This window comes from Patagioenas fasciata, chromosome Z (assembly GCF_037038585.1).
Source record: "Patagioenas fasciata isolate bPatFas1 chromosome Z, bPatFas1.hap1, whole genome shotgun sequence".
Classification (NCBI taxonomy): domain Eukaryota; kingdom Metazoa; phylum Chordata; class Aves; order Columbiformes; family Columbidae; genus Patagioenas; species Patagioenas fasciata.
In genome coordinates this window covers 67,852,022-67,864,900 of record NC_092560.1, presented here as the reverse complement: position 1 = coordinate 67,864,900, position 12,879 = coordinate 67,852,022, and the positions used below count along the sequence as shown (strand labels likewise).

General features: G+C 46.8%; 2 protein-coding genes across 2 annotated transcripts; both read right to left on the bottom strand.

The window, feature by feature from the left end:
- Positions 1–46: 46 nt before the first annotated feature.
- CENPH (centromere protein H) lies at positions 47–7,382 on the bottom strand. Its single transcript, XM_065861398.2, has 9 exons — positions 6,927–7,382; positions 6,761–6,816; positions 6,060–6,108; positions 5,527–5,601; positions 4,815–4,871; positions 3,875–3,938; positions 3,546–3,597; positions 2,311–2,474; positions 47–745 (listed from the first exon to the last, which is right to left on the bottom strand). The coding sequence occupies exons 1-9, from the start codon at positions 7,232–7,234 to the stop codon at positions 653–655; spliced, it is 918 nt and encodes a 305-aa protein (XP_065717470.1). The 5' UTR covers positions 7,235–7,382; the 3' UTR covers positions 47–652.
- An 86-nt stretch (positions 7,383–7,468) lies between these two features.
- Positions 7,469–10,995, bottom strand: CCNB1 (cyclin B1). Its single transcript, XM_071802699.1, is given in 8 exon segments — positions 7,469–7,686; positions 7,948–8,058; positions 8,336–8,473; positions 8,909–9,145; positions 9,550–9,625; positions 9,627–9,832; positions 9,975–10,352; positions 10,908–10,995. Coding segments are annotated over 8 exon segments (1,260 nt in total). The 5' UTR covers positions 10,929–10,995; the 3' UTR covers positions 7,469–7,593.
- Positions 10,996–12,879: the final 1,884 nt, after the last annotated feature.

Genomic DNA, 12,879 nt, shown 5'->3' with positions numbered 1-12,879 from the left:
CAGGCCTAGCCCCGCCCCCCCCGCCGAAAGAGCTGGGTGTAAAAACTCAGGAAACGTTTTATTTTTATTGTAGGAAAACACGCTCTTTAAAGTTACAACCGACAATATTTTACCAATTTTAAGAGCTTGGTCAATTTTCTTCAAACACAAAGCAGAAATGCAAGTGCCAGTTTAATAATATATTTAAAAGTACTGCTTATCTGCATAAGTGAGAGCTTTGCCTTGGGTTTTGCTACAGGGGATGGGATCCACGGGTTGCATCTACTGTTGGATGCTCTGCTTCACTAAGCCCTCTACAGCACAATCGCAAGTGGCTGCTAAAATTTAAAGTTTTTTGGTCTAAAATGATACACAATGCTTTTAAAAGAATAAAAACCAAACTGGTTGAGCTTTCCCCATGGGTAGAGCAGTGTCACATATCCTGTCTGAGCTCCACTGGTGCCCAGGGGAAGAGAACAGAAACAGCAGAGCCTAGGACAGCTATGAAGTGAATCTTCAGCTAACTTCAGCAGCTCTGCTACCTGTTCAAACATTTGTCGTGTACCAGGAATTAAATTTCACTTCAACAACTTGTGTGGACAGGTTCTCAATCTCTAGAGGCAACAACATTGATTACATACACTGTATAAAATGAAACACAATTTCTCCTTGCTCACATAGAATAGGCATTTTTTTCAAGCTGTAGAGCAATAGCCTTCAAAGATGGATCTTCCGCCCAGTTAACTCTGCTTCCAATTAGGATACTCTATAATGAAGAAAAAAAGATTGTTGGTTACAAAAAGCCTTTAAAGATTATTCCTGGTAAAATAGCTCAAAAGGTGTCTGGTTTTCAACTTTTAATTCGGAAGCCCTTGAAATTCACAGCAAGGTTTGAAGTAGGCAGGATGGGGGAGGGGAGATAGAAAGGCAAGTATTGTTTTAGATCCTACTGTCAATACACAGACAAAGAAAAAAAAACAAGCCGTGCTTTGAATTTCCTAAAGGTGCTTGCACATCGTCTCTATTTTAAACATATGAATTTAGAGGATGTTGTTTTCTCCTCTGTGGTGGTGGTGTTGGTTTTTTTTGGTTGGTTTTTTAAACACATGAAATAAAGTTTGCCTTAAACACAAGATAACACAGTTAACATTCTCACCCTGCCATTCTGGACTGAAAACGGAAATTATTACATTTAACCGAAGAAGATTAGATTTCAGGAATGCAAAACCAGGAGACAATTCTAGGAATCTAATCTAAAACCCACTAAAATGTTGAATTTCTCGTTCTAAATTTGAGATGTAGCCTTTTTATAAATGCACACTAGTAGTTAAAATAGCATACAATACAAAAACATGTGGCTCTCTTCCTGTCCTCGAAATTCTTCTGATCATCCAAATTCACAGCATAGTTATGTATCTTGTCTTCTACCCAAAGCTCTTCAATATATTTTATCCTTTCCTCAGTCTACATTTTTGAAACAAACCCTGTGCATCTCAACTGGGATTTCATAACCCATTTGCAGATAGACTCAAGCGCACTGCAGCTGGGTCTATTCACTGTTCACCATGCCTCCCATCTCAGTACTGAAGTCAGGGCTGTGTGGGGTCAGGCAGCAGAAGGCAAGACAAGCTGCACAGCCAGAGGCAGAGCACCAGCACCAGGCTGGGCACACTGAGCACAGGATGCTGCAGGAGGCCCCTCCAGCCTATCCCAAATCGTGAGGTTTTCTTCCTCACTCTGTGTGACTCCACAGTCCAGCCAGCTGCACCAACACAGACCAGTCAGCAGCAGCCGATACGCAGGTAACCAAAAGGGTGAAGGCTACACCACTGAAAGTATTTGGAGAGTGGCTGTGTCCGCAGGCCAAGACCTGCACAAGGGTGCAGCGGGCAACACCAGCAAAGAACATGTGGTCAAGGGGCAGACTGAGGAGCAGCTGTCTGGCTCAGCGGTATCATAGGATTAAAACATACTTATTTTTCCTAATCATGAGACTGGGGAACCGTTTTGGAGGGGTGTAGAGGTGACTCTCAGTGTAAGGAAATATAGTCACTGCTACTTTTCTACCTTTAAGAGAACAAAGGAATTAAGAAGATTGATAGACTGTCTCTAAACTTTGTAAATAATTATTCCAAAGAAAGTTGTGACAACTTCATGCTTTCAGCACTTAAAGCAACAGTTTTCTTTTCACACAGCAGTTTTTCCATTACCATTCTTACTTAAGGGTTTTAGAAAACACAATTATGTTTGAAGTTATATTTACCATACGCTACATTATCTTGACTACAATGCAAAACTACAAACTTGCTCCTGAAAGCTACAACACGTTACCTGGAAGACATTTTGAAGTATAATAATCCTCTGTCTTTCTTTTTGTATGTAATGACACACTTTCTCCAGCACTTTGTTCTCTTTCAGACGTCTTTGTTTCTCCTTTATTTTTTTTACCATGGTACGAATTCGCAGTACTGTCTGTTCTCCGCTTTTTCTCAGTGCTGCTCCATTATTAGGAAAAGTGTTACAAAGTAGTTAGATGAACAGTAGAACTAAATACACTTTTTTTCCTCACAGACATCTTCCACTTCCACTGCAATAACCCTAACTTCACGTTCCATCCCTTCCCCCCAACATGTTTCAAGATATTCCTTTTACACAAGAGGCAACAGATGCTGTGGTAACCTAGTATCAAAGTACATCAATTGGTTCCTGGCTGCTAGCAAAACAGGAAGTACGTTGTGTGCATCTGCATTTCCATCAGATATGTACTGCAACTTGAACATCTGTCCTACACCCCATCTTTGGTTGTCACAATTTTTAAGGTCAAGGGTGTTGAAGACCCTTTCCCTTTTTTCAAATTCGATCAAAACCAAATTCCAAAGTCATACAAGGAACTTACGGACAACACCAGCGAGCAGTACTGGTTTTTTATAGGAAACCAGGTTGAAAACAAGAGTGAATAAAACCATTTAGAGACAATTCATACAGCATACCTTTACATATTTCCAAAGAAATTAAGGATGTTAATTTTTCCTGTGGAGATGGCTTCACATCTAAATTTGACCCACTCTAATAAGTCTACTGAATACTGACATACATGCCAGTAAGTTTTTTGTAAGCAAAACCCATCCCGTATTCTGCAAACCTTTCATAAACGTGCAGTCTGACAAAACAAAACAAAACAAAAACAACAACAACAACAAACCCCCCCCCCCCACACACAAAAAAACCCCACCACAAAACCACAAAACAAAACTATAGCTGTTGTAGGACTGATTTAAATTACTAAATAGTGTGTAGTTTTCTGGGGAGTTTACACGAAGTAATAGAAAGCTACCATGTTCTTTTTGAGTATCTCCTTGCATCTCTCATTCTAACACATCAGTTTCGTGCTCTAGTAGACAACACACCATCTTATTTTTAGATTACTTCCTACTCTTTTCAGAAGTTTCATAACTATGTTGAGTTTCTCAGTTACTTCAGAAGTAAATTAATATTGCTACAAGAACTTTAAAATGCGAAATGTACATTCAAATGTAAAACAAAGTCAATACAGCTAAAACACTTACCGAATCTTCTCCTCTTTATGTCAACCAACTTACATTCCTTCTCACGTGTTTGCTGAAAGAAAAAAAAGTATTTCCTTGACTCTTGGGTCAAAAAAATATGGAAAGATGCTAATTCAATTCATAAAGCAGTTAAGGACAGCTAACTTTCTTACACGCTCGCTTTAAGTAATTATTTCAGTAGTTTTAACACCAGTAGAAACCCCACCCTTTGGGCCATGTATTCAGCTTCAAATGACGCGTGCAACCCTGCTACTTTCAAATTGTGCTCCTGGCCATATTGAGGTTGGCAGATCTGTGCAACTGCAAGAGAAACTACAACTGACACTTACCTGCTGATATGCAATTACTGTCCTGCTGAGCATTGTTATGTGTTTCATACTTCCTATGACCAGGCTAAAGAAGGAAACACGCATTACTATGAGTCAACAGCATAAATGTTTTAATCAAGTTATATGGATTAAACAAAAAAAATCTCCATTTCCCATAAAACCAAAATAAAACATTTTTATTTGTACAAACTGCACCCTTTCTTTATTACAGTTATTATACTAAGTACTGTTGTAGGGGCCAAATAGTATCCTTATTCCCCCCTTGGTTTTCCCAATGTTTCAGTTGAGTCTATCTAACAATTAAGATCACAGAGCTTGGAAGGCATCAGAGAAGCCTAGCTACCCGAGAATGACTAAGAACTGAAGCTCCTGAATTCCAGTGTGTGGCAGGGACATAATGAAAATGCAATGTTTTTAGCTGTGTTTCTGAAAGAAATTAAATTTCTCATATTATACTTCGTAAGTGTGCACCAATTAATATTAGGCAGGAAATGAAATCTGATTTTAAATATGTCTGAAATTTTCAGTTATTTTTCAAATACATTAAACTCCTACATGATTAATTAATGAAGGCAGCAGAAGCAAGGCTCTGTTACAAGTCCGATTACATGCTCAGCTATTTTAAGTTCAGGGTTACTCACGCATTATTGAAGACAAAAAACTCTTTAACTACAAACAGTTCTCACAGGTGAATCAAAAATTATGATCACTGGAATCAAGGGCTGGTTAATTCAGAGCCCAAATGTAAATGCACTCTGGGCATGAGAGGTCTGAGCATGCTGATTCTAGCCAGAAGGTAGACTGTATATCATTCAGTCAAAATTAGAAAAAGGAAGGTTGCTTTTAAAGAAGGCACAATAATGTAATGTAGAAACGTGTCACATTAAACTGTGTAAAGTCTATTCCTTTCTAGCCATCCTTTTGCCCAAGAACACCTTACCATGAGTTGTTATCATGTTGCTTCACTATGTTTTTCAGCTCAAACCCAAGCTGCATCCTGCATAGCGTGGGGAAGAAATGTAATTGATGAGAACTGATAAGAAACTGAAATAAGTAGATTTAGAAAAGTAAGAAAAGAGATATTTCCAAGGTTCTATTTATGTCTACTTTCATAGTTTAATTATATATATAAAATACTCAGTACCTTTTAAATATCACATTTTGTAAATAACGGGGCTTAACCCTCAGGACGAGAAAGGTATTATCGACCATTATTTGTTAGAGTGACAACTCCTTTCTCTCTTGCCACACACACACTCAGACACCATTAATCCCACAGGGTGCAGAAGGCAAACTGGGCAAAGATGGGGCTTCAACTGAAGAGCCATGTAACACAAGAGACGTATAACACCTATCAACTCTATCTTTTCACATGCATTTGTAAAACACTGCCAAGAAATCCATTTACTGATGTATATAGTCAGATTTTCACAATTTTGAAGTAACCCTTGTGTTTACACATTTTAACTTGCAATTTGCTGTTGTTCTCTATGGTATCTCCATCTGCATTGTTACTGGTTCAAATGCCTTATGTTTGTAACACACACCATATCACTGTGAAATCCTGTCTTAATCAGAATTATGTATATGTGCAGGTATGTGGACACAGAAACAAACATTAAACCTCCAAATAAACGAGAAGAAAACTCTACCTTTGCAAGGCTAATGTCTTGTTCTGGAAAGCAAGTTTTAATTCCTCCACAAGTCCTTCCAAATCGTCTACGGCACTGAAGGAAAAAACAAAAACAAAACCACACACAACCCCAAACAGTGTGAATATAACAAAAAATGTAAAAGCAATGGCGCGTTTTTAACTTGCTCTTTATGTGTCTACAGTAAGAATTTTTCCTGTAAACCACAAATTAAGGCCAGGAATATTTTAACATGTGGAACTACATTAGTGAATTCTAGCTGTCACAAGAAGGACTGCAAATTTTGAAGCCACATCAGATACTGAGCTACATTATGAGAATGAGTAAAATATTTCTTCCCTATATTTTCTCTTGATTTTCTCTATTTTCACCAGACTCCTACAAAGTACTAATAGTTGATCCAGAGATTTACTGAGGAGTGACTAGAAGAGAACCTCCAAGCTCATTTCTTCACCCTTCACCTCTTTATTTTAAATTTTAAATTTTAAGTATTTTAAAAGACATCAAAAGTTTGAAGTTATACAATTACATACTCCTGCAGATACTCTTCGTCAATGACATGATCAAGGCAAGGTGTTTGATCTGCAAAGAAAGAATGTCATTAAAAAAAAAAAGGCACAAGAGACTTTTAAATACAATCTACAGAGTACAAAGGATAAGCAGTTCAATGGTTATACTAACAAGTCTTTGTATTCCTACAGCCACACCTTATTTCTTCCACTGTTAGTGAGACTACACTATCAATCAGTTGTATTGGAGAAATAATTAAACATTAAAATACTTAAATTTAGCACTTTTTCGACACGCCAAAGCTGGCTCACAGCATTGCTCTACACATTCTACTAGCTGGTTCAGCACAGGAGGACACAAGTAATGGAGACACGACAGGAACAAGAAGAAACCCCTTAAATCAGCATTGCTGCCGAACGCTTCGGCAGACATCTGGTGAGACTTTAGCCCCCGTGGTCAGGCCCCTGAGAACCGCCATCGCGGGTTGGAGGGGTCTGGCCCGGACCCCGGGCGGGGGTCTGACCCGGGCCCCAGGCGGGGGAAGAGCGGTGGCACTGGCCGTCTGGCGGCTCCGTTAGAGTTCAAAGGCGTCTCGAGACACGTCTAGAAAACGCAGCGAGGTGCCCGGCGGAGAAAAACACCCCACAGCCCTTGTTACCGCAACATGGCACCAGGAGGAAGCGCAGGGGGTTGTTGGAGAGCGTCAGAGCAGGGAGCAACCTACCCACAAAGAGCGTGGCGCTCCAGTCCTGGAGCTGCTGCCTCATGCGGTCCCTCAGCCTGGGCACAAGCAAAGCGACAACGGTCAGTCACGGCGACAACGCCCCTCGCGCCGCTCCGGCCTGCCCGCAGCCGCCGCCCCAGCGGCTGCCCGTCCCCCCAGCACTGACCGCAGCAGCATGCAGACATCCACCGCCTTCTGTATCCGGGCGATCGCGATGTTCTGGGTGATCGCGATGTCCTTGGCGATCGGGCCGCCCCTGGCCGCCGCCTTTGACGGCCACCAGCGCCGCACCTCCATGACCGCCCGTTCAAACTTCCCGCGCGCCGCTCGGCAGAGCGGCCGGCGATTGCTTCTGGCTGTTGCCCGCGCGTTGCTGGCCAATCCCAGGCCTCTTCTCCTATATCGCCGATTCGGCGCTCGGCCGCCAGGCGGGGGCAGTGCCAGCGGGGCGCGGAGCGGGCGCCTGTGTGACATACGGGCGGCCCGAGGGCAGCGAGGGGGCGTTTGCGTGTTGCTGGACTTATTCTCTACAGCCCCGCTCTAGTGTGGCTAATCTGCCAGATGCCGTCTGTGCCACAGCATCAGCAGAGCCTGTGCCACCGCTCTTGCCTTGCCCCAGAGCTCCCATACACCTCCACTGCTCACAGCTTCCACAGGGATGTCTCAGCTATAGGTGGAAGACAACTGTCCTACCCCAGAAAACACAACTTGAAGGTAGAACAACTTTGTTTTAAAAGCACACAAATAAATTACATTATATATACACAGGGGCACATAGTCCCAAGATGTTGCTTGAGTTCACAGAGGAGTGAACTCTGGCACCAGAGGTTGGGCTAGATGCTGTATGATGTGCTGTATGAAGACTTCAGCTCTTCAGAGCTACTTATCTCAATGTTTTTGCTCGTGGAGTATTTTTTCTTGATTGCCTGCAGAAAAATAAGTTCAAACTGTTCATAAACTTACACTATCCCAGCTCACCTGAAGTTTGGTGGTCAAGCCAAGCCCATCCTAACACACAAGACCAGTTCACAGCTGGCATATGCCACTTTGGCAAGCTAGAGCTCTTCAGCTGCCATAAGCAGGTCTGATCCAAGTTTGACAGCAGTGTCTCAGCTAAGGCAGCTTCAGAGCACCAGTTATTGACACTTGATCACGCATACTCCCTGCCTGCACCATGAGATTCTTACCACATGCCGGGTAATGCCCTCATTCACAAGAACTGCACTCTTTGCTATGTGCTGCGTAACTGGGAGAAGGTCTCTCTCTGTGTAAGACATGTGGTATTGCAAAGTTGGTGTCTGAAAGGAAAAGTAGTAATTAGGCAAGCCTGCTAGAATGATCTGAGTACACTGTGTTCTTTGTCTTCTGTTGGCCTTGGACAGTTGTAGTCTGCTGTTTCACAGGGAAACTGCTGCCCAACTTCTATTCCTTGTAATGGACCATGGGGAGACAAGAACATGCTGAGATACTACAGGGGAAGCAGAAGGCATGCACTTGGCCCAGAGGAGCCTTTTAAGCGGGTGCACAGGCACAGCGAGTCCAAAACTAAGAGGTGGTCTGGCAAGTGGAACTTACCCACTTGTGTCCTTCGAGTTTCAGAGACAAACAAGAAGCAGCTGCTGCAATCTTAGATGGAGGGAAGTGAACCATGTCATAGTCCACAATGGACAAGTCTATCAAGTATTTGGCTAGAATGTGCTGTTCAAAGTCAATCTGCAGTAAGTCACAGTAGAGCATTAGCTATGCCTGAGGCATGAGCATCCTGTCAAAGCCTTCGTTTAGTCAAGTGGGAAGAAATACTTCCTTAGCAAACATTTTCAGGCCTATAGGCTTAAAATTCAAGTGGTTTAATCACAGAGCAGTTCTGAGCTGTATTAGGCTGTGCACAGTTTAGGACCACTTCCTTTCAATGGCAGTCTAGCAGTGACCTGCAGTACCAGGCAGGTTAACTCTGGTTTTGAGTGGGTTAGGCTTATGTGACTGAAGGCAGGCAAACAAGACCTGTTTCTACAGGAGAGAGGTCTCAACCAGGCACAGTTGCTAAACAGTTGCAGTACTCACAAATTTAGAACCATTTTAACAAGCTGCCACAGTCAGGCATTGTATTTTCCAGATACTGCTAACAGTGGCATCTGCTCTCAGCATTACCTCTGCAATCATTAAACCCCTCCTTAGGAAGTATGGAGGGAGAGGGTGACCCAGACAGAAGCCCAGGGCTTGCAGGATCTTCATCTCCATCTGGCAGATTTGGAACATTGTGTAACTGTGATTAGTTACACAGGCAAAGCCTTCAACAGTTGGGCTCAATATCTCTTCATATTTGCTGGCAATAAACATAGCTGCAACACCAACCAGTTGTAACTTCCTCTTAGTAACAGCGTTGTCCTGTAGTAAGGAAGAGATTTATTTATTTAGAGACTTATCTGAATGACTTGGCTCAGGACATAGCTTTTCAAGGTAGCCAATGTAAGGTTTGTTATATGGCAGGACGTACTGGCATGTACAGAATAACTGTACACCATCTATTACCTCTGTTGGGATCTGCAAGGTTATTGGAAGGCTTGGAGACCAAACGAAGGAGAGAAGTCAGCAGTTTTGATATATCGAGTCACTGTTCATGGCTGAGAGGGCTATGTGGTACATACCATTCAACATCAAATGCCCTTTGTTGGTCAGCTATATTTTGTTAAGGGTGATGTGTCTGACCATGTGTGGTGTTACTGATCAGTGCTCATTGTGCTTTAGCTTAGCAGAAAAGCGTTACCTGATGCTGGGCAAGAGACACTCACCTGGATGAAGCGATCAGTGATAGCAACTGTCATGTACAAAGTCTCCTGCTGGAGTTTGAGGTTCACTGTGTCATCAGGTGCCACTTACAGTTATGACATACTCAAGGTCTCTCAGATACTTGTAGACGTCCTTCGCATAGTTGCTGCAGGAGTTCGTGTCAGCGTTGGCTTTCACATCCACATCTTCAGTATCAAGCAAGACATCAGAAAAAGCCTGACACAGCACGCCACCTGGTGGGGCACATCCAGATGTCTCCATGGGAGCTGAAGACTGAGGCTCCAACTACAAGAAAATTTGGGATCAGTGGGCAGCACTCCCCCTCACAGCCCAGTGTGGGCCAAGTGAAGGCTCCCATGGGGAAAGCTGCACTCAGCAACCCTGCAGCACAGCAGTGCTGCTGGGGCTCACTGCTCTATTTCAGGGCACGAAGTGAAGCCGTGTCCCCAGCAGGGGCAGTGCAGACCAGGGCAGGGGGTGCGTACAGCCGCAGGGAGGCAGCGGTCGATACTTGCATGGGCTCGGGCTGGGACCGTGTCTTCGGGACTGGTGACAACACCTTCTTAACAGCTTCCTCCCGCGTCCTCTCCTCCAGGGCCTTGGCGAGCACGGGTCTGGTGCCCGGCTCCTGCCCGTGGGCACCCGCCGCCTTCACCGCCGCTTTCTTGCCACCAGACCGCGCCCTCGGCTCAGCGACGCGGCTGCCGATGTCCACCAGGGCGGGGCGGGGCCGCAGCTCCATCTGGCGCGCTGCCGGCCCGCAGCTGTCGGCGGACACCCCGCGGCTCTTGGCTGCCGCGCGACTCTGCCGCGGGGAGAGAGGCGGGGCGGTCAGCGGCACCGCGACGCGGGTACGGCGGGGGCTGCAGGCTGCACGCCAGCAGCCCGAACGTTGAGGGAGAGATCGCACGGCTGCACCCCCGGGACCTCGGAGCTGGCGGAGGGGAACCGGGGAAAGGCTGGGCGCACTGACACCCCGCCGCCCGAAACCGGAGGGAGGGTTGCACAGCTATGCCCACCCGACGCTGGAGGGTCACGGGTGCGGACCTGGTGGGTTGCAAACTTGAGGACTGAGGGAAGTCGGGGAGCTGAGGGAAGTCGGGGAGCTGAGGGACTACCACCGGAGAACATGCACACACGCCACCGCCCTCCCCCCGAAGAAGAAATAGAGTGAAAGAACCACGGAGAGCCGCCCTGCTGCACGCCGCTGTCCGCGGAGCGGGAGCGTTTCAGGAAAGAGGGAGCAGGACCAGGTCACCTTACCTCTCTACCCCGGCTCCCCAGGTTCGGGCGCACAGCGAAACCCCCCCCCCCCCCCCCCCCCCGCGCGGCACGGCACCCGCGGCTGTCCCGCACCCACCATGCTGACCCTGAGCACCATCACACAGCAACGCAGGCTCTGCTACCCGACTCGGCTTTAGAGCGCCCAACGCCGGCCGCTCATTGGCTGCCCGCTACCTCCCTATTGGCTGCCGGCGGCCCCGCCTGATGTGTTGCCGTGGCGACCGATGGGGGATGCCCCACGGGTGTTCGGAAAGGGGAGGGGCTGTGACCCGCAGGTGTGCGACCCGCGGCCTGTCTGAGGCTCCTGCCCCCGACTGCGGCAGCACAGGCCGGGCCGGGGCTGTACGCGGGCTGTACCCGCGCTGTGCCGGGGCTGTACCTGCGCTGTGCCGGGGCTGTACCCGGGCTGTGCCGCGGCTGTACCCGGGCTGTGCCGCGGCTGTACCCGGGCTGTGCCGGGGCTGTACCCGGGCTGTGCCGCGGCTGTACCCGGGCTGTGCCGGGGCTGTACCCGGGCTGTGCCGCGGCTGTACCCGGGCTGTGCCGCGGCTGCACCCGGGCTGTGCCGGGGCTGTACCCGCGCTGTGCCGGGGCTGTACCCGGGCTGTGCCGCGGCTGTACCCGCGCTGTGCCGGGGCTGTACCCGGGCTGTGCCGCGGCTGTACCCGGGCTGTGCCGCGGCTGCACCCGGGCTGTGCCGCGGCTGTACCCGGGCTGTGCCGGGGCTGTACCCGGGCTGTGCCGCGGCTGTACCCGGGCTGTGCCGGGGCTGTACCCGCGCTGTGCCGGGGCTGTACCCGGGCTGTGCCGCGGCCGTGCCGGGGCTATGCCGGTACCGGCTGCTTCTTCACAGGCTTTCCTGCTTGCACCCCAGTTGGTTTTTTTTTTTTTTTTTTTAACCAGAAAAGATGCAGTACACAAAACGTTATTGAAAAACACATTTATTTTCCCCTCTTTATATACACATATATTGCTTGCTGCCAGATGTACAATGATAAAATCACAGAATAGCTTGGGTTGGAAGGGACCTCCAAAGTTCCACCCCCCCTGTCATGAGCAGGGACATCTTCACCTAGATCAGGTTGCTCAGAGCCCCGTCCAGCCTGGCCTGGGATGTCTCCAGAGATGACGCATTGACCACCTCTCTGGGTAACCTGGAACAGCGTCTCACCACCCTCAGTGTAAAAAAATTTCTTCATGTCTAGCCTGAATCTCCCTTCCTTCAGTTCAAAACCATTACTCCTTGTTGTTTTGAGTCTTAGTCTCATTTTTGAAAGTGTTTTGTTGCAGCTGTCTGCATACAAATCAGATGACTAAGATCTCCCCTACCATAGCATTCACTAAAACATAAATAAATTTGCCTGTACCTGTGATTTCAAACCCTTCCCTTACAGCACAGTTCTAACAGTTCTTGCAGAGGCAGGAGAAGCCTGAACCCTTCTCTGGAGGATCATTGCCAGATATGGCATTCTTGTTGAATGAATTTAAGGCAGATGTTTATTGCCACAGTCTTCCTGCCAGGGTAGCCAGAAAAGCACGGTGCACATATGTTGGGTACACACAAGCAGCTGCAGAGTGCGTGTTCAAATGCACGTTTGCACCTGCCTGTGAAGTTTCCAGGTACGAGCTGATTGTCACTGCCATGACCATCAAACGTAGTCCCAGCCAGCTTGTTTCAGGTCCTGTTGCTAGCAGCTGGAGTATGAAATAAGCTTTTACTTAAGACAAACTGTGGCAAGCATGAAGGCGTTTCAACTATATTAAACCAATTTGGTTTGAAAAGAATCACCCCCTTTTTCATCTACCTGTCACGATAGGGCTAATGCTCAGTTTGGTGAAATGCTGTCAGCTCCAGTACAATCACCTCAGCTGTGAGTGGCATGTGCAAATAAATGAAGATTTTTGTTTGAAAATGGTTTTCAGAACCAGATCACCACCTTGTTTATAGGCTGAGTGTAACTGTAGCACTGTTATTGCACTGACCTAAGCCTTCTGGAGGAGGCAAGGTGAGAAAGCCACTTCCAAAGACATAAATCAGAAGAAAACAG

Bases quoted from the DNA above. Each gene is read 5' to 3' on its own strand.
- CENPH (XM_065861398.2), bottom strand. From the start codon at position 7,234: ATGTCACACAGGCGCCCGCTCCGCGCCCCGCTGGCACTGCCCCCGCCT. The intron at 6,817-6,926 runs GTCAGTGCTGGG...GCTTGTGCCCAG, and splicing joins GATGTCTGCATGCTGCTGCG to GCTGAGGGACCGCATGAGGC. The intron at 3,939-4,814 runs GTAAGGTGTTCT...TTCCTTCTTTAG, and splicing joins CAACATGATAACAACTCATG to CCTGGTCATAGGAAGTATGA.